Source organism: Amphiura filiformis, chromosome 3 (assembly GCF_039555335.1).
Source record: "Amphiura filiformis chromosome 3, Afil_fr2py, whole genome shotgun sequence".
In the NCBI taxonomy this organism is placed as follows: domain Eukaryota; kingdom Metazoa; phylum Echinodermata; class Ophiuroidea; order Amphilepidida; family Amphiuridae; genus Amphiura; species Amphiura filiformis.
This window is the reverse complement of record NC_092630.1, coordinates 64,417,346-64,439,687: the sequence shown is the minus strand read 5'-3', so window position 1 is coordinate 64,439,687 and position 22,342 is coordinate 64,417,346. Positions and strand designations below refer to the sequence as shown.

General features: G+C 35.9%; 1 protein-coding gene across 1 annotated transcript; it reads right to left on the bottom strand.

Annotated features, from left to right (window-relative positions):
• Positions 1-8,368: 8,368 nt before the first annotated feature.
• LOC140148955 (uncharacterized) lies at positions 8,369-13,376 on the bottom strand. The gene has a single exon (XM_072171065.1). The coding sequence runs from the start codon at positions 12,681-12,683 to the stop codon at positions 11,145-11,147; it is 1,539 nt and encodes a 512-aa protein (XP_072027166.1). The 5' UTR covers positions 12,684-13,376; the 3' UTR covers positions 8,369-11,144.
• Between the last annotated feature and the right edge of the window lie 8,966 nt (positions 13,377-22,342).

Below are 22,342 nucleotides of genomic sequence, written 5' to 3'. Positions count from 1 at the left end.
GAAAATCCTGTTTTACTTGGAACACATGCTTATATCATACTAAATAAGAGTGATTGCTACTAGTTCTCAAAAACACGATGCGTGGTTAGAAAATCCAAAGATTTCCTTCAGAAAATCATGTTTTACTTGGAACACATGCTTATCATACTAAATAAGAGTGATTGCTACTAGTTCTCTAAAACACGATGCATGTTTAGAAAATCAAAAGGTTTCCTTCAGAAAATCCTGTTTTACTTGGAACACATTATACTAAATAAGACTGATCGCTATTACCGGTAGTTCTCAAAAACACGATGCCTGTTTAGAAAATCAAAAGGTTTCCTTCAGACAATGCTGTTTTACATGGAATACATATACTAAAAGAGATCAACTAAATTCAACCCAGAAAGTATCGAAACGATTATAGATGGTCAGATATATCGGGAACTGAAATATACAGCAAAAACTTATTTAATGTATATAAAACGTAGATTTCTCCTGCGCATTTTGAAATATCATTTGGTCGAGTTATGGGCGCTTGAGTGACTTCAAGTCGGATTTTGAAAGTTGCACTTAGCTCCTATTCAACATGTTCAACCCAAATGCGTTCGTCGTGTACACACACCCAAAATCAAGAACTTGATTCCTAAACACATGCAGCCAGCCCTGATAGCTACTAACTGCTCCATCCCGGAGGGCACTCGACTTGACAGCGCATTGCAAAAAGCGTTTTTAGGAATTAAACACTTTTCTAAACACTATCTTGCATCTAGAGTTGTAAAGGGGTGGAGTGTTTCCGGGAATTTTTGAAAGTTTCATTATTCAGTATTTTGGACAATTTCAATATTGTCAAAACTTTCATTTATATGGTTATTACCTATATTGTTGATGAAAGACCATCTCAAACAGATATTAATGTTTAGATCATTATTACAGACATTTTGCAACAGATTGAGAAAAGGTTTGAATTTGTTTTTATCAAAATGAAAAGAAATTTGCCATTTTTGTAATCACTAGAAACATGATGAGGTAATCCTTAATTTCCCATTCATTTAATTTCCATTATACATCCTCTTCCCCTACAACTAAGAAATGTCAGACATTTTGAGAGTTTTAAATTTAAATCTCAATTTTCAGATAATTGACTTTTTTTAAATGAAAATAATGATAGTTTTGGTCAAATTGAAAAGGTGATGATGCGGGTGGGTGACGGCAAACTAAGAATCAACTATCATTAGCTTTATAATAGCTCATTGCTATTTCTTAACCCAAAGGCCATATGCAGTTGGGATTTTTAATAGCTTTGAGTCACTGACACAAACACTCTTCTTTATTTTGCCTTTAGAATATGGGAGTCATTTTGATTGACGAGGTAACTTGACATGTCATTAACTTCCTCAATTAAACCTCTTCAATATAATTGACTTCCCCAGCAAACACAAAACGTTTTCGACATCATTCGGGAAAGGTTATAAAATATTGTCAGAAAACGTTTAAATGTCGGGTTATATAAAGAGTATATTAAGGGTATAAAACGTTTTCATAACATTGAAAAACATTTTTGGATAATCTACTGCCCAACAAACACAAAATGTTTTACAGAAAACGTTTAAATGTCGGGTTATGTAAAGGGTATAAAAACGTTTTAATACCATTCTAAAAACATTTTTGAAAACATGATACAAATTATTCTAAACCGAATGTAATTTTGGGGTTGAAAAAATATTTTGCGAAAAACGTTTGTCCAAAATATTTGCAATAACGTTTTAAAAACGTTTTTATGACCTTTATATAACCCGACATTTAAATGTTATTAAAACGTTATGAAGAAAACATTTTAAGAACATTTCTGTGTTTGCTGGGGGCAAATATTTTAACATAATATTATTTACGTGTCGGCAAAATATTTGGCAAAAATGTTTGCAAAAATAGTTGACAATAACATTTTTGAAAACATTTTAGAAATATTGCTGCAGTGTGTTTTCATACAAAAACGTTTTCATGACCTTTATATAACCAGACATTTTAATGTTATCAAAACGTTTTTACCTAAACCAAAAGCCAAAATATAACTTTTTTAAAACATTTTAAAAACGTTTTTGTGTTTGCTGGGTTCCTCAAATTCAATTCTTCAAATTGGTATGAAAATGGAACATTTTCTCATCATTTTCAGAAATCATTTGTTAAATACTTTAACAGCACAAGTGATACACATACATAGTATTCTTCTTGAATATGCATGTATACATACTTCTTGAATATGAATACTGTAAAATGTATGTTTTTGACATCGAAACATAATTGGTGATTATGAAAAATAATTGACGATTATTTGTGTTTTCATTTTCAATAGTCTAACCAAACGCAAAAAAAATATACGTATTGTTTTCTTTGATAAAAATGGTTATTGATCATTCTTGAAGTTCTTTATTTTGATTGTATGCTTTTATAAATTACTCCAATACCCTATTCTACACATGTGATTCCCCCTGTTTAAACTTTGATTTGTAGATTTGAATGAAAATTCCCGAAAATTCCTGTTAATTCTCGAGAATTCCTGTTAATTCCCATTAATTCCTGTTCATTTCCAAAATTTCCGGTGGAAACTTTCCACTCCGAAAATTTCCGGAATTTTACAACCCTATTTGCAGTACGGTTTTAAACATGTTTAAATGCTACACATGCTTAGGAATTTGATGGCCATGTGTTTAGGAATTTAACACATGATGTCCTGGAATTTGACATTGGTTTTTAGGAATTTAACACTTGTCTTGCACTACGTTTCTACATGTTTGATTACTAAACATCAATGGCAACATTTTCTAAACACAGCCCATCAAATTCCTAAATATGTGTAGCATTTAAACATGTTTAAAAACGTGGTGCAAGATAGTGTTTAGAAAAGAGTTTAATTCTTAAACACGCTTTTTGCAGTGTACATGTATGTTAGTGCCTTTCAATACTGTCATCACACACTTGATTGTTTGACTTTGCTATTGTCCTTGCATGGGTTTATAAAGTTGCTATAGCCCTACTCTTTGCTAATAAAAAATGCTAAAAGTATACATAAAATGCCTTTTTAATGTAATGAATCAGCAGAAAACATACTCTAACGTGTTTGAGTGGCATATTCATCCAAATCAGATACAATTGAAAGTGACACGACACGTTGCCTATGAGTTGGTCCCCTACCTATTTCCACATTGCATACCACGTTCTTCTAGTCTTATTTTCACATCAGCCTACTGGTTGTGAATCTGTTACCATTAGTTAACATTGACATCCGAAAGAAGTCTTGTTGAGGAACGCAGTAAGAACCCTTTACTGGGTACTGGTATTATTTGAAGAACCTGATTACTTTGTAACAGTTTGCCCAGTTGGATCAAGGACTTTGATGGTCCTGATCATAGGGCATTATTACAATTATACCAATAATGCGTCACATCATATGCACGGTGTATGAATGAATGATACGAACAAAATGAATCTTTAAAATCATTAGACGGTGTCAATGAAAGTGGAAATAGAAAAAGGGGATATAATATGGTTCCACAAGTTTGGAAATAACAGGGAACAAGGGCATTTCAATGTTATTGGTTCGTTGTTTTTATTTATTCGTCTTGTTAAGTTTTCAACAATTATTTTTTTATTGTTGCTCTGTTGTTCACGTATAATTATGTGGATAAAGAAGTCAACAACGGTCGAGAAGGTTGCATGTTCTACGAGGGTCATTCAAAAAGTTCTACCTCCACCCTATACCTCATGCAGTAGCTCTCTCTTATACCTCAGTAGCTCTCTCATAATTAGTTTCTATGATTATAATCTGGAGTCTTAATAGTTTGTTGGAAAAGTTTGTTTTAATATCTGTTTTCTTTTGTTTTTGAAAAAGTGAAAATTAAAACAGGATTAGGCCTATGTATCGCAGAAATGGAGAAAATCTGCATATACATTTACAACAACAAAAAAACCCCGCAAGTTAGGAGTGTAACTTTAATAGTTTGCGTGATAAGGAAAGAATTTAGTGTCCATGAGTGATTCGTGACATAAAAATATGCCAAAATTTTTGGCATTTGAAATAGCCTCTTGCAAAATATTCATGATTATCGTTTTTAATCTTTTGTTCATCTCTGCGAGATAGTTTTATCTTACTATAAATAGGGAAATGTTGTATGTATCTATGTATCTATGTATCTATCTATGTATGCTATAAAGGCTCCGTCAGTTTCGATCCAAATGTCGCCAAATTCATACGGGAGATCGATGAATATACGGGAACGTGTTTAAACTTTATTTGGTTGAAAACGGTCAAGAATTGGCCTCAAAATCAGTGAAAATGGGGTCCGTTGCTATCCAAGGTAAACAAAAAGAGGAGTCAGTTACTAAGCTAGGCCTGCGCGTCGCACGGGCGTATCTAATGCCAAGCCGCTCGCGTAGCGCAGCGATACCGCGCGGTAACGCAGCACTACGCCATGGTACGCGTAAACGACGCAGAGTCACGTAATGAATGATATTACGGGTGAACGAACGTAGCGTAATAAATACGGGAAACAGATGTGTGTTAAAAAGTACAAACAACATGAAGAGGTAGGCCTACTATAAATAAAAAAGAAAACAAAATGAGGACAAACAGGCTGTACGAGTATGTGGGTTATACTATGTCACAAAATGAAACTGGGAATAAAATAGGCTAAAGAAGGAAAGAAAGAAACTCTTCAGGAAATGTAAAGGGGAAAAAAAGCTATAATAAAATCAGGAAGTTTAAATAAAAAGCTATTAAACTGAAGACAGAATTAAATAAATAACATGAAAACGGGAAATCACAAGCTATGCAGCAAATAAAATAGAAGCTAAAATGGAAATGTAAGAAAGGACAGATTTAGAAAATAACGGGAACGGGGTTGAATAAATAAAAAAACATGGTAACGGAAAATCGGAAGCTTAGCAGCAGAATTGTTTTTTAAATGGAACAAAATTGGCCCATGTAGAAAAAACTAAAAAGAAAGAAAGAAGTTAAAATGGAAACGTAGGCTTAAAGATGGTCAGGTTCAGATAAATAAAATTTACCATTTCAATGATTCTACCTGTTCAGTAATTCCTCCTGTTTTAGTGAACGCTCCCATTTACTCATCTAGCGGGGACCCGCGCGTAGCGCGGGTGTCCCGCTAGTTATTCATAACAAAGAAATAGATAGTTGCGTGTTAGTAACTTGCAACTATTCGTGAAGAAATCACGTATATCTCTCAATTGTCACGAAGAAGCTCGCAGACGCGCCCGGGAATTCAGAGTGCCATAAGGCCTCGCTCCGGGCCAAGAAGTGAGTACCACGAAACTGAACTCGTCTGTGGCATCTGTGGTGTTGGGTCATTCTAAAATTATTGCGTTTCTTTTTCTTAGTGATTGAAATAATATATTTATTTGACTAGAAAACTATCACTCATAAAACTGTTCAAACACTATGAATCGCATAAACTTGGCAATACCTAAACTTAGTAATTTAAGGTTTAATGCACGCCATCTAAATTTTATATGGGTTCGAGATCGTATATGTATATAGCCTCACTTTTAAAAGCTGATCATACAAACAACAGTCTTTCAAACCTAAACGAACGTGCCAAATTCTTGAACATCAGATCCTAAACTCTAAATACGTTTGTGTAAAATATGTTTACATATTGACTACAAAAATAGATTTAGAAAACGTTTAATTCCTAAATATTGATGTTTTTTTGCGTTGTATTCTTATAGCAAGTGGGTGGACAGGTGGACGAAGTCCATGGGCCCCGAGGGTTCAGGGGCCCCGAGTAAAAGCTAAAATGAAGTGGGTTAGCGATAGGGCTGATAAAGGATGGGCCCCGAGGCAATACATCGAGTCAAAAACTGCCTTTGTTGCAAACCCCCATATTATATCAGTATACTTTTTTGACGATGTATAGGGGTTTGCAGCAAAGCTCTATATGTGCCGCTCTAATGGGTCGCTTTTTTGCAAGAAAACCCTAAACATGGGACCCAATTTGAGAACAAAACCCTTAAAACTGTCAAATAAGCCGTAGGGTATGGATTTCAGAGTTCCAGCGGCACACCCCTGTCAAAATGTAATTCGAGTACCACCCCATGCCACAAAGTCAATGAGAGCAGCTAGTAGACCTATAACCCACTACCGTTATACGTATCCACATTCTGGCGAAGGGAGAGGAAAGAAGGAGGGAAAAAAGACAGACAGAAAGAAAGAAGATTAGAAAGAAGATTAAAGTTTTGTTTCTCTGCACCGGTGTTGAACCACCCCGGAGAAAAGAAGAATATCTCTAGACCATCCTGCTGGCATGGTTGTCTCCCAATTTTAGAACAAACATTTTTTTAAATATCTCACAAAATTAATATGTTTTCCTATAATAATTAATTGAAGAAAAAACTATAAAGGTATCTAATTCGTTTGATTCATGTCTTATCATGATTACATTTTCTTCTTTTAAAATGTTGTTTCAAAACATATAATATGTATAGTACTGGTGTAAGGCCAGACATCAATCAAATAATACCTGTTCTGGAATCCAGGTACGTCATTATTTTCCCAAATTGCTAACCCAGCACGAAATTCAAATCCAACTACTTGGGGAGCAAATTTGATAGTATAACATTTATTCTCAAATTGCAAAGGCTTTCCAACTGTTTGCCGACAATAGAGAACACTTTGTCAAGTATGCCCAAATCGCAATGTCAATATTATGAGATGTATCCTAACATCCTCTTTTTGTGACATTTTTCAATAGATATCCACGAAAAAAGGTTATCCCAAAAATTTCAGTTGATTCCGATTTTGCGAGTTATACATGGTTTATGTGTGTTACACAGCTCCATAGACCACTGAATGTAATTTCGTTCTGGTAAGGTCAATATTTTTGCTAAATGAATTAATCTGCAAGAAATATTGTACATAAACATTATGTTGCCAGGTTTCCAGTGGTATAAAAATCTTAACTTTTTTCAGAAAAGTGGGAGACGAGGCCGTGGATCACGAAATGCCCTTTTAATAATGTATTCAAAATAGTTTATAAAGAATTACACTGCAAAATTCTCAAAACACCTTGGACAAGTTCTGAGTGTGCCAAGTGTTCAAGATGAAAAGCTTATGGCAAATTCATGATTATAAAGCCCAGGATCTACCCAGCAAACACAAAACGTTTTCGACATCATTCGCAAAAGGTTATAAAAGGTTGTCAGAAAACGTTTAAATGTCGGGTTATATAAAGGGTATATTAAGAGTATAAAACGTTTTCATAACCTTAAAAAACATTTTTTTTTTTTTTACTTCTCGGCAAACAAAAATGTTTTACAGAAAACGTTTATTTGGCGGGTTATATAAAGGATACAAAAACGATTTAATAACATTCCAAAACATTCTTGAAAACTTGATACAAAACATTCTAAACAGAATGTTATTTTGGGGTTGAAAAAATATTTTGTGAAAAATGTTTGCCCAAAATATTTTCAATAACGTTTTAAAAACGTTTTCATGACCTTTAGGCCTATATAACCCGACATTTAAATGTTATTAAATGGTTTTAAAAAAACATTTTAAGAACATTTCTGTGTTTGCTGGGTTCAAATATTTTAACATAATGTTATTTAAGTATTGACACAATAGTTGGCAAAATGTTTGCAAAAATAGTTTACAATAACATTTTTGAAAACATTTAAAAATATTGTTGTAGTGTGTTTTCATACAAAACGTTTTAAAACGTTATCATGACCTTTATATAACCCGACATTTTAATGTTATTAAAACGTTTTTACCTAAACCAAAAGCCAAAATATAACTTATTTAAAACGTTTTTAAAACGTTTTTGTGTTTGCTGGTAGGAACCATATCAATTGAATACTATGAGGATTGAGGATGTCTGTGTAAATGTTGCATAAAAGATGAATATTTAGAACGCGTCCAATGTCTTCAAATTATGTTACATTTGCACTCGTTAGACACGTTACAGCGGTGTATAGTTATAAGCAAAAATTTGAGATTTTTTTTGTCAACTAGGTAAGATATTCCTTTACATGATAGTGAATAATTCTTGTTCCAACACACGCATGTCAATCGAAAGATATAACAACTTGACACTTATGCATCCAATCTTTCAATCAAGTTTAAGTTTTATTGACTCATTACAAATTATGTGCACATCACAATTGGGATTATGGAAGTAACATACTGAGCTACAGAAACCCCCCACACACCGCCACCCCACCCCCAAACACCCCCCACACACACAGACCTACATATAATCCACGGAATAAGACGCTTGCCTAGAACCATCATAAACATTTTGTAAATAGTGACACTTGTGATTTGAAGCATGATATCATAAATAATGACTCTTAAAATAAAGAATAAAAATTAAAAAAAACTATATTTTGCATTTTAATTTTCAGTCTACAATATAGCCTAACTGCAATAATTATACTCAATATATGACAATGCAGTTTTAGATATATGTTTAAGATGTTGTGGAGGTTTGTCCATGGTACGGATACCATAAGTTTGTTTGACTTAAGCAATTATTATTATATTATGCACTTATATTAATACGGTGGTTTTACAATTTAACACGATGTACTGGATGTGCATGAGACATATAATTTCTTGTGGTCCAAAAATAGATTCGATTCGCTCAAATATAAGAATAATATTTGTCATCTTCCATAATTATAGATTTTTTTGCCCAAAATGAAGTTTGTTGCTTGCATTCAATAATAAAAACAAACAAACAAACAAACAAACAAACAAACAGATCAGATAACAAACATTATAGCCTACGTGTAGAGCGGCCGAATTTCTTATGGAAAAACTTTGAATAAGGCTTTTAACGCAAACAACATCAGATTACTAAAAAATAGGATTTGTCTTCTTTCGAGAATTGTCTTTTTTCAACTCTTGGTTGATATCATTCTCTATTTATCTTGGCATATTTACAACTCTGTGTACTGAGGATGAACAAATTTTAATCTTTACCCAGAGCAGCCAGCGCACATAAACGTTGGGGAAAAAAGTCCGGGAAAAAAGTGCACCTGGCCGGATTGGAACCGGCGCGCGACCTTCGTATTACTATATAGCACGATGCTCTAACCAATTGAGCCACCTGGCCACATTGGAGAACTTTCATCCCTATGTGACTTTGTATATCTTAAAAATATGCAGTTCTGATGCCCTCCGCTAGGAATGCGACGAACACCATTCGAACCTAATACCTAGGCCTATAGATTAAAATCTTCCGCTCTTCTCCAGTGTGGCTCTGTGGCTCAATTGGCTAGAGCGTCGTGCTAGTCGGTTCGAATCCGGTCAGATACACTTTTTTTTAGTGCGCTGGCTGCTCTGAGTATAAAGATTAAAATTTGTTCATCCTATCAACCCAAAGAACTAACTGAGGTTTATAACTATATACTGTACATCTTCAGAAGGCTACTTACTGTTCGAAATGTTCTTTGCTGCAGGCTGATCGGATCGTCCATATAGCCTCTTTCTCAATGTTCACTGCTTCTTAAATGTTTTGCTGTTTTCCTTAATGTTTATTTTGACACAGGAATGAGCGTGTGAATAAATGAAATAGGCAAACATTAATGGCGAAATGCTAACATCCTTCAAATAGCATTAAAACGAAATCCAATGCAAGAACATTTAAAAATAATATAGGGGCATACGGTATACCCAGTAAATACCATACACGTGACCAATGTTTGTACATGAAAACTACATAATACTACAATTAAAATTATGAGTAATATAATAAACTTTCGTGTTTTGATGAAATTTACGGAAAAGAAAACTAAGGTTAGAATAAAGATAGCGTATACGGTACTAAATATTGCACATTATGCGTAAAGTTATCAGCGTTATCTGGTTATGGAGACTTCTGTGAATAATTTAGTATCGAACAGATGATCTGCAGCCCCATGATAACTGCAAGTCTAGATTATAGACTTGATAACTATAATTCCCGTCAATAATTATATATCGAGCTCTCAAAATGACAAATTACAACGATTTCAAAATACATTAACCAGGGGTGAACCGAAAGTTTCTAATAAAGAAATTTAAAAAAAAGATAATATAAGGGGTTTTCGTTGCCCACTACAAAAATTCATGAAATTAGCCTACTTTATCGGGAGAAATCGTGTGAAATTATTTAAAAGCTCAAAAATGAAGATGCACATCATAAATGTTGATCGGAGAAACATTTTAATTTTCATCAGTACCAATCAATGGTAAAATTATAAAAATACGCAATTATATTTGCGAACTTGATCTCTGTGAAAATCCATCTTGATCGCTTGGTTTTTCCCATGCAGATTTTCAACTTTGTGATCGTTGTCTACTTGTCTTGTTGTTTTCTCTCACTCAGTATAGCATAGCCACGATTTTGGTGTCAGGGGGCAGAGCCAAATGTTTGTCCACATTTTTCAATTTTTTGTCCCATTCTCATTATTTTTAAGGGCACTTTACTATTAGCTCAGTTAGCTGTCCTCATTTTATCCCTGATAAATTTCTTAAAAAAATATTATTTTAAGCACAACGGTTGTGCAAATTCTGATAAATTTAGAAAGAAAAAAAATCACCTAGTCCGAAAGATGCACGACAGGTCTCAAAATTCACAAAAAATATGAACGTTTGGTGGTAACCCTTTAAAAGTTAGCAATGGTTGGGGGCGTACAAGTGCGGCTGGGCGCCATTATTTTGGGTGTTATCTTATTGGCACATTGAATTGGGTGTTATATACGAAAGTGCAGGTGCTTATTGCAACACAGATTTATGTAACAATTTATCTCAGATTATTTTCAGCTCTTTGTATATATTTTTAAGGATAATGATACATTTCATGTGTATCCGACGAACACCCTTATTTGTTCCCATTGTTCAGAATTTGGAGCGAAAACATGTTCTAGGATTATTTTGGACTTTTTGATAACAAATATCCAAGAGATATTAATAACCTAAATGACAGGTATACGTTCAAGTTATACTTGACGTTTATAAAACATTTACTTAAAATATATATACGTTTTTAAATATCTTAATTATAAGTTAAAATAGAAATTGTGCGAGAAATTTATATATGAGATCCTCCATACAAAGTATGTATAAGGCAATAAATATCGGACATAATCATGATCTTATATCAAGCTCTAGTAGACTGTAGAGATAGATATTTGTTTCTGCCTCTTGATTCTGTTGTCCTTGCTGAACATAAATTAGTATATTGTCCTTTGGCGTCTACCATTGCACAAATAACCACTCTTTTTGCTGGTGTGATAACTGTAATGACATTGACTGGAGTAAGTCTACCGCCCCTATATGTTCTTGTCATATGGGACACAAGACCAACTAGACGCCTGCCATACCGATCGACGTTCATGAAAACTGCTGATCCTGAACTACCAGGAGTGGCATCGCAGCGAGTTCGCAACAAATTTTGTTCCATTGCAAAGTCATTGTTCGATATGGTACAAGTCGTTTCCCACATTTGTGGGTACCTATCGGCAGGATAACCTGCAAATGATATCGAGCTACTTACTGACGCCCCTTTTGGAAGACCAACATGGGGAAAGAAACGCCTTCCGGGAACGTCTACAAAAAGCTCCACAATACCATAATCATAAACAGCCTTGGTAGATACGTCTGATTTGAGCCACTGATGTGGTACAGAGATCTTAGCGGTTCTGTAAATCCTGTTACCAATCCAATGAGGCACCTCAACCAGTAAATGATCAGGGTGTGAAATAAAATGAGTACCATTGTGAAGACAATGTGCAGATGTTAAAACATGCTTTGAAGTTATGAGCATTCCTGAACAGCCTACAGATAGACGAGCTACGTTGTAATATGGAGGTCGTCGACGCACAGTTCGGTTAACCAATTGTCTATCATCACCACCAAAAATAAATTGCTCCGCTTCATTTTCTGATGCAGAAGTTTCCTCGTCGCTTATTTCTGTAGTCCATGTTTCATCTATGTTCATACGACTTAGTCTGTATGGTTGGAATTTTGGTTGTTCAGGCTCTTCAGCCATTATTTCAGAAGACATGTCATAGTTTACATTGTGTCGTCTTCTTAAATCACCCGATTTACCAAGACTTCTTCGTAGTTTCCTCACTCTCCACGACAAACGTCTCCTATTTGTCAACATGTGATCAATCAAGTGACCGCTAGAACTCATCTCATTCTGATTTCTGCGGATCCGTCTTAACAACCAACTAATTACGCTCGTCTTTGAGAACAATTTGTCAGTTCTCGGAATCTCTCTCTGTATATCACGTGGTAGTTTTATAGATGAACTTCGTTTTTCCACACTTGCCGTTTGAACATTCGGGAATTTGAGCAAAGTTGATTCCGCTGGTAATTTGTCTGTAAACCGGTTATATCTTCCCAAAAATGTTGCGAGGGGCAATTTATTTTCTCTGAGAATCAAACTTGCTGCGGAGACTGTAGCTGATTGCTGCCGATCACTCTGCCGATGTTGTTTCGATTTAGAAGAGAGACTCTGTCTTTTAAGTAACACAGAATTGGCTAGAACCACATCGTCCGAATTCTTTGTAAAAAATTGTGAACGTATAGTATTTGAAGCTGGTTGCGTAAGAACAAGGCTATGGGATAGTGAAGCAAGGTGAAAAAGCAAAGTTGAGAATACAAACATTCTGTAGATCGACGTTGAAATCATCGTTTAAAGGTGTAAGTCATGAAGTCATTAACTCTAGCGCATATAACTTTTAGGGGTTTAGTTTTTGACAACTATAAAGTGCCTTGAAATGGGTTTGTAAAATGTACACACCCCAGTGTGCCGGCGAAAATGAATCGAAGCAACTCCGCCACATTTATCTCTGTGACTTATTCTTATATGTCCAATATGAGTGGGTGGGTTCACACAAGAAGTATACCTTTAATTACTGCAAAATCACCTGTGTATAGTCGGTGTTTATATATCATTTCACGGCTTTGGGTTACCATGGTGATTTGTTTCATCTTAAAAGTTGTCCAATGAAATGAAGCAGTTGATGATGATACTAAAGTGTAGCTATAGTTCACGCTCTGTATAATTATTTTGATTGAGATAAGTCATTGACATTTCATTAGTCATAGGTTGGTGATCTCATGATGAATATAAACATTATTGCGTGTGATGAGGTATAGCGAAGTTATGACTTGAGAGCTCACTTCATTTGCTTAAACATCCTCCATGCAGTTCTCATAAGTCGCTTTTGAGTTAGTGACCGCTGCGGTGACGCGTCCTATCTCCAGCTTAAGGCATCTCACCAACTAAGAACTTTAAGATGAACCAAGCATAGTAAACTTAAGTTTGACCTCTCGATGTCTAGTCCGTCCCTCCAAGCTACGTTCACAAGCTGCGTAGGCGAGCCACAATTGTATACTTGAACCAGTTCTGGCTTGCATTACCATGCAAAGTGTCTTTTGTTTCAAGTTAGGTCCGCCCACAACGGAACAATAAGGGTTGTGAAATTATCTTCCTTCTTATCTTGCTCATAATGTCATTGACCGTAAGAGTTGAGGATGTGTATGTGAAACTCTACATTTTTGAATCACACACTCGACAGATAGAGAAAGATAGAGGGAGAGAGAGGGAGAGAGAAAGAGAGAGGAGGAGAAGAGAGAGGGGAGAGAGTGGGGTGAGAGGGGGGAGAGATAAGGGGAGGGAGAGGAGAGAGATAAAGATAGACAGACAGACAGACAGTGGCGGCACCAGGATTTTTTTTCGGGGGCATGTGGGGGGGTGAATTTCAGGGGAGGGGGTTGTCACATTTTGTGCAAAATTGCCGCAAAATGTGAACAATTTTTTGCCTCAAAGTGGGAGGGGCACAACCTTGTTCTTCGCATCACAAAAGTCCGTTTTCCGAAATAATGTAAACCGTAAAAGTTTCTAGCCTCACCAATTTCAGTAATTTATAATAGATACTGACAGTCAGTAATTACAATAATAATATCTATTTGAATGGGGCTTCGACTTCGTAAATATAGGCCTACTGCTGTTTTCTTTGTTTTTTGCCAAATTTTTCATTTCAAAAATAACAATTTGAATGACTTATCCTGAACTTTTAAGCAATTTTTTTTTCACTTGCGCTGGGATCACTGAATGTGACTTTTAACCATGATACATGTATATCCAAATGTTAAACGCCCGCTAGTCCTAATGTTCGCTAGTCTAAAGCTACGCTATATAGTCCGAGAGATTTGCTAGTACCATATCGCCCTTAATACCTTTACTCTAATTCTAACTCCAACCCTAATCATATAAACCCTATACCCTATAACTTTCGGAATAACGAACCTTTTTATGTTTCGGATTTGTAAACTGCTTTTTCCAAAATGACGACGATGATGATGACGATGAAGATGATAGTGATAATAATGATGAAGATGATAATTATTATGGTGAAGAAGAAGAAAAAGAAGATGATGACGATGATAATGATGACAACGACGACGACGGCGATGATGATAATGATGATGATACAATGATGGTGGTGACGACGACGATGATGACGACGACAACGACGATGATGGTGATGATGATGATGATAATGATGATAATGATGATGATGATGATGATGATGATGATAATGATGATGATGATGATGATGATGATGATGATGATGATGATGATGATGATGATGATGATGATGATGATGATGATGATAATGATGATAATGATGATGATGATGATGATGATGATGATGATGATGATGATGATGATGATGATGATGATGATGATGATGATAATGATGATGATGATGATGATGATGATGAGGGGTTAAGGAGAGAAGGAAGTGGATGTTGAATATACCAATCGATTCTTTTGTGTTTTGTGTAATGATAACTAGGCACTGAAGAAGATACACTAGAATAGGTATATGGAAAACTTTGTTTCAATATAATACTATGGATAGCTTTGTTTCAATACGTGTATAATATTGCTATAAAATGATTAAATATAGTCTGACGATACTCAACACCTTGTACACAATTGCGGTGTTTATACTGCCAGCACTTCACTATACATGTATAATGAATGTGGGCGCTATACGTTACCAACAAACGCCCCAGTAATACTAATCATAATACAGTAATAATAATATAAACCATGATAACTAAGGAACTTTCATGAAGGGACACACCAGCCTCAGCAGATGCACCAGAGCTGGATGTTTTTGAAGACCCCCACCCAAAAAAAAAACCAAAAAAAAACCCCACCAACACTTCAACCACCAAATTAGCAAAAAATCATTTGCTATTTAAATGCCCTAACGGGTCAGACAAAAATATTAAACTCGTCATGTTTCTTTAAACATTAAGTGAATAATAACAAATGATGCGAATTGCATGTTTTCACATTCTCAAACTGCATGAAATAAAAAGACTAATCTAATGAGAGCCGAACAGACTTTCGTCAATGGATGCTGAATAAAAGTCAATAGGATTTGCTGCAACTTTCAAATCTTGGGTTATTTACATTTCATCATCAATATTAGGACCTTTAAAACAAATGAGGTGCATGTCATAATGCGCAAAAATAATAAATTCTGCTTCCAATGCCTTTTTTTGCTATTTGGAATAATGGTAATTCATTAATGGAAGGGGGGGGGGTACTTTTTATGTTTTTATAACTTCAATGTGATTTGAATGATTTGAAGGACCCATATTCTTCCATTTAATAGTATGGAAACTCTAGCGGGAATGAACATTGTCTTTAGGGGCGCACCATTTGATTTACATGGGGAGAGGGATATGGTGGAAATTCATTGCAAAAATAAATCTTTGCCCACTTAGATTTGTAATAAAAGTGTACCCTGAAAGTAGACAGCGCTGTGTCAGCGCACATTGTCAGATTTGTAATAACAGTGCACTTGGAAGAGGAAAGCGCACATAAAATGTTCACCCTGAAAGAGAAAGCTTAAAGATTATATAGTGCGCCCTGCAAGTGGAAAGCGTACATTGCTAGATTCGCAATAATAGTGCACCCTGGAAGTGGAGCGCGTGCATTATTATAGATTCGTATAATTAATAGTTGGCCCAGCAAGTGAAAAGCGTACATTGCTAAATTCGCAATAGCAGCGCACCCCTTGAAGTGGAGAGCGTACATTACTAGATTCTAAATAATTAAGCACCCTGGCCTGGTAGTGGAAAGCGTACATTGATAAGTTTGTAAATAAAGTACAAGGAAGTGGAAAGCGGACACTGACAATAATGCACTCAGGAAGTGGAAAACGCACATTGCTGGATTGGTAATAAAAGTGCAAAAAAGGAAGTTCAAAGCACACATTGCTAGATTTGTAATAAAAGTACACAAAGGATCAGAAAGTGGAAATCTCACATTGCTGGATTTGTAATAATAAGGCACTCGTGAAGTGGAACGTGTGCATTGCTAGATTTGCATTAAATGTATTACTAGATTTGCATTAGAAATACATTGTACAACCTTGAAGTATAAAAACACACATTGCTAGATTTGTAGTAGAAGTGCACCCGGGAAGTGGAAAGTTCACATTGCTATAGATTTGCAATAAAAGTGCACCCTAGAAGTGGAAAGCGCACATTGCTAGATTTGTAGTAGAAGTGCATCCTGAAAGTTGAAAGCGAACATTGCTAGATTTGTAATAGTGCACTGAGGAAGTGGATAGCAGACATTCCCAGCAAACACAAAAACGTTTTTAAAATGTTAAAACAGGTTATATTTTGGGTTTAATGTCTGGTTATACAAAGGTCATGAAAACGTTATATAACGTTTAGTATGAAAACACACTACAACATTTGTAAAGTGTTGTCAATTGTATATACATAAAATATTTGTTTGCAAACAGTTTTTGCCAAATAATTTGGCAATACTTAAATAACATTATATTAGAATATTTGCAGTAAGTTATCAAAAATGTTTTTGAATCTTATGAAAACGGTTTATACCCTTTATAACTCGACATTTAAACGTTTTCTGTCAACCTTTTCTAACCTTCTGCGAATATGGTCGAAAAGGTTTTTTGTTTGCTGGGTTGCTATATTCACAATATCAGTACACCCAGGAAATGGAAAGCACGCGTTGTTAGATTCGAAATAAAAACAAAATACCCAGGATGTGGAAAGCGCACATTGCTGGATTTCCAATAAAAGTGCAACCATGAAAAAGTGCATATTGCAAGATTTGTAATAAAAGCGCGCATTGATAGATTTGTAATAATAATGCACTTAAGAAATGGAAAGTGCACATTGCTAGATTTGCAATAAAAGTGCACCCAAGAAGTGGAAAGCGCACATTGTAAGATTTGTAATCAGGAAGTGGATAGTGGACATTGCTAGATAGATAATAATACTGCATCCAGGAAGTGGAAAGAGCACATTGTTAGATTTGCAATGAAAGGGCAACCAGGAAGTGGAAAGTGCACATTGCTAGATTGGTAGTAAAAGTGCATCATAGAAGGGGAGAGCGCATATTGCAATATTTGTAATCAAAATGCAACCAGAAAGTGGAAAGCGAACATTGCTAGATTGGTAATAAAAGTGGGCCCTGGAAATGGAAAGCGCATATTACTAGATTGGTAATAAAAGTGCATCCTAGAATTGGAAAGACAATATTGCTAGATTTGTAATAATAGTGCAACCAGGAATTGGAAAGCGGACATTACTATATTCGTACACCCATGCAGGAAATGGAAAGCGCGCATTGCTAGATTTGTAATAAAAGTGCACCCAGGAGGTAGCTAGCGAACATTACTGGATTTATAATAAAAGCACAACCATTAAATGAAAAGTGCCAATTGCTAGATTTATAGTGAAAGTACACTCGGGAAATGGAAAGCATACATTGCTAGATTTGCAATAAAAGTGCACCCAAGAAGAGGAAAGCATACATAATAATAGATTACACCCTGCAAGTGGAAAGAGAACATTGCTAGATTCGTAATAATAGTGCACTCGAGAAATGTAAAGTGCACATTGCTATATTTGCAATAAAAGTACAACCATGAAAAAGTGCACATTGCAAGATTTGTAATAAAAGTGCACTCTGGAAGAGGAAAGCGCACATTAATAGATTTGTAATAATAGTGCGCTCGAGAAATGGAAAGTGCCCATTGCTAGATTTGAAATAAAAGTACACCCGAGAAGTGGAAAAACCACATAAATTGCAATTTGTAATAATAGTGCAGTGCACACTGGAAGGTGGAAAGCGTACATTACTGGATTCGTAAGAATAGAGCATCCTGGTAGTGGAAAGCGTACATTGCTAGATTTGTAATTAAAGTGCAGCCAGAAAGTGGAAAGCGGACATTACTAGATTGGTAATAATAATACACCCAAGAAGTGGAAAACGCACATTGTTGGATTTGTAATAATAGTGCAACAAGGAAATTGAAAGCGCACATTATTAGACCTGCATGTAAAAGTGCAACAAGGTTGCAAGCGCACACATTGCTGGATTTGTAATAAAAGTGCACTCTGGAAGAGGAAAGCGCACATTGATAGATTTGCGATAAAAGTGCACTCTGGAAGAGGAAAGTACACATTGCTAGATTTGCGATAAAAGTGCACCCAAGAAGTGGAAAGCACACGTATTGCTAGATTGTACCCTGTAAGTGCAACCAGGAAATGGAAAGCGCACACTTCTCGATTGGTAATAAAAGTACATCATAGAAGTGAAAAGCGCATATTGCTAGATTTGTAATCAAAATGCAACCAGAAAGTGGAAAGCGAACTTTGCTAGATTGGTAATAAAAGTGCATCCTAGAAATGGAAAGAGCACATTGCCAGATTTGCAATAAAAGTGCACCCTGGAAGTAGAAAGGGCACATTGCTAGATCCGTAATAATAGTGCACTCGCGAAATGGAAAGGGCACATTGCTAGATGTGTAATTAAAATGCAATCAGTATTGCTAGATTGTAACCTGTAAGTGCAACCAGGAAGTGGAAAGTGAACATTGCTAGATTTGTAATAATAGTGCACTCGGGAAATGGAAAGTGCATCCTAGTGCATCCTAGAAATGGAAAGAGCATATTGCTAGAGTGGTAATAAAAGTGCATTCTAGAAATGGAAAGTGCACATTGCCAGATTTGCAATAAAAGTGCACCCTGGAAGTGAGAAGAGCGCATTGCTAGATTCGTAATAATAGTGTACTCGAGAAATGGAAAGTGCACATTGCCAGATTTGCAATTAAAGTGCACCCTAGAAGTAGAAAGGGCACATTGCTAGATGTGTAATTAAAATGCAATCAGTATTGCTAGATTGTAACCTGTAAGTGCAGGTGGAAAGAACACATTACTAAATTCGTAATAAAAGTGCACCCTGGAAGTGAAAAGCGTACAATGCGGGATGCGTAATAATAGAGCGCCCTGGCAGTGGAAAGCGTACATTGTTAAACTTGTAATTAAAGTGCAACTAGAAATGGAAAGCGGATATTGCTAGATTGGTAATAACAATGCACCCAGGAAGTGGAAAACGCACATTGTTGGATTTGTAAGTGCAAATTGCTATATTTATAAAGGAAGTACACTCAGGAAATGGAAAGCACACAGATTCGTAATAATAGTGTACATTGCTAGATTTGCAATATAAGTGCACCCTAGAAGTGGAAAGCTCACATTGCTAGATGAGTAATCAAAATGCAATCAGGAAGTGGATATAGTGGACATTACTAGATTGATAATGATAATGCACCCAGTAAGTGGAAAGAGCACATTGTTAGACTTGCAATAAAAGTGCAACCAGGAAGTGGAAAGCGCACATTGCTAGATTGATAATAAAAGTGCATCATAGAGGTGGAAAGCGCATATTGCTATATTTCTAATCAAAATGCAACCAGAAAGTGGAAAGCGAACATTGCTAGATTGGTAATAAAAGTGCATTCTAGAAATGGAAAGTGCACATTGCTAGATTTGCAATAAAAGTGCACCCGGGAAGTAGAAAGGGCACATTACTACATGTGTAATTAAAATGCAATCAGTATTGCTAGATTGTAACCTGTAAGTGTAATCAGAGAGTGGAAAGTGATTGCTAGATTAGTAATAAAAGTGGGCTCTAAAAGTGGAAAGCGCATTTGCTAGAGATAAAAGTGCATAATAGACGTGGAAAGCGCATATTGATAGATTTGCAATAATAGTGCAACCAGGAAATGGTACGCGGACATTGCTGTATTCGTACACCCACGAAATGGAAAGCACGCATTGCTAGACTTGTAATAAAAGTGCACCCATGAGGTGGCTAACGAGTATTACTGGATTTATAACAAAAACGCAACCATGAAATGAAAAGTGCAAATTGCTAGATTTGTAGTGAAAGTACACTCGGGAAATGGAAAGCACGCATTGTTAGATTTGCAATATAAGTGCACCCAAGCAGTGGACAGCATACATGATGCTAGATTACACCCTGGAAGTGGAAAGAACACATTACTAAATTCGTAATAAAAGTGCACCCTGGAAGTGAAAAGCGTACATTGTGGGATTCATAATAATAGAATGCCATGGCAGTGGAAACCGTACAGTACTGGATTTGTAATTAAAGTGCAAAATGAAAGTGTAAAGCGGACACTGTTAGATTGGAAATAACAATGCACCCAGGAAGTGTAAAACGCACATTGTTGGATTTGTAATAATAGTGCAACAAGGAAGGTGAAACCACAAATTATTAGAGCTGCAATAAAAATGCAATAAGGATGGATTTGGAAAGCGCACATTGCTAGATTTGTAATAAAAGTGTACTCTGGAAGTGAAAAGCGCACATTGATATATTTGTAATAATAGTGCACTCGGGAAATAGAAAGTGCTCATTTCTAGATTTGTAATAAAAGTGCACCCAAGAAGTGGAAAGCACACGTATTGCTAGATTGTACCCTGGAAGTGCAACCAGGAAATGTAAAGCACACATTTCTTGATTGGTAATAAAAGTGCATCATAGAAGTGGAAAGTGCATATTGCTAGATTTGTAATAAAAGTGCACCCTAGAAGTGGAAAGAGCACATTGCTAGATTCATAATAATAGTGTACTCCAGAAATGGAAAGTGCACATTGCTAGGTTTGCAATACAATTGAACCCTAGAAGTGGAAAGAACACATTACTAGATTCGTAATAAAAGTGAACTTGAGAGAGAAGTGAAAAGCGTATATTGTGGAAGTCGTAATGATAGAGCGCCCTGGCAGTGGAAAGCGTACATTGCTAGATTTGTACTTAAAGTGCAACCTCAAAGTGGAAAGCGGACATTGCTAGATTGGTAATAATAATGCACCCAGGAAGTGGAAAACGCACATTGTTGGATTTGTAATAATAGTGCATCAAGGAAGTTGAAAGTACACATTATTAGAGCTGCAATAAAAGTGCAACCAGGATGTGGAAAGCGCACATATTGCTGGATTTGTAATTAAAGTGCATCCATGAAAAAGTGCACATTGCAAGATTTGTAATAAAAGTGCACTCTGGAAGAGGAAATCGCACATTGATAGATTTGTAATAATAGTGCCCTCGGGAAATGAAAATTGCACATTGCTAGATTTGCAATAAAAGTACACCCAGGAAATGGAAAGCACGCATTTCTAGATTTGTAATAAAAGTGCACCCTGGAAGTGGAAAGAGCACATTGCTAGATTCATAATAATAGTGTACTCCATAAATGGAAAGTGCACATTGCTAGATTTGCAATAAAAGTACAGCCAAGAAGTGGAAAGCCCCCATATTGCTAGATTCGTAATAATAGTGCACTCTGGAAGTGGATATCGTACATTGCTGGATTCGTATGAATAGAGCCCCTAGTGGAAAGCGTACATTGCTATAGATTTGTAATAAAAGGGCACCATGGAAGTGGAAAGCACACATTGCTAGATATGTAATAAAAGTGCAATCGGCAAATGGAAAGTGCACATTGCTAGATTTGCAATAAAGGTGCATCCAAGAAGTGGAAAGCAGTACACGTATTGCTAGATTGTACCCTGGAAGTGCAACCAGGAAATGGAAAGCTCACATTTCTAGATTGGTAATAAAAGTGGGCCCTGGAAATGGAAAGCGCATATTGCTAGATTTGTAATAAAAGTGCAACCAGGAATTGGAAAGTGGACATTACTATATTCGTACACCCAGATAATGGAAAGCACGCATTGCTAGATAAAAGTGCACCCAGGAGGTAGCTAGCGAACATTACTGGATTTATATCAAAAGCACAACTATTAAATGAAAAGTGCAAATTGCTAGATTTGTAGTGATAGTACACTTGGGATTGGAAATGGAAAGCATGCATTGCTAGATTTGCAATAAAAGTGCACCCAAGAAGAGTAAAGCATACATAATGCTAGATTGCACACTAGAAGTGGAAAGAACCAATTACTAGATTC

What these genes read in the sequence shown, in the direction of transcription:
- LOC140148955 (XM_072171065.1), bottom strand. Translation starts at nt 12,683, where the DNA reads ATGATTTCAACGTCGATCTACAGAATGTTTGTATTCTCAACTTTGCTT.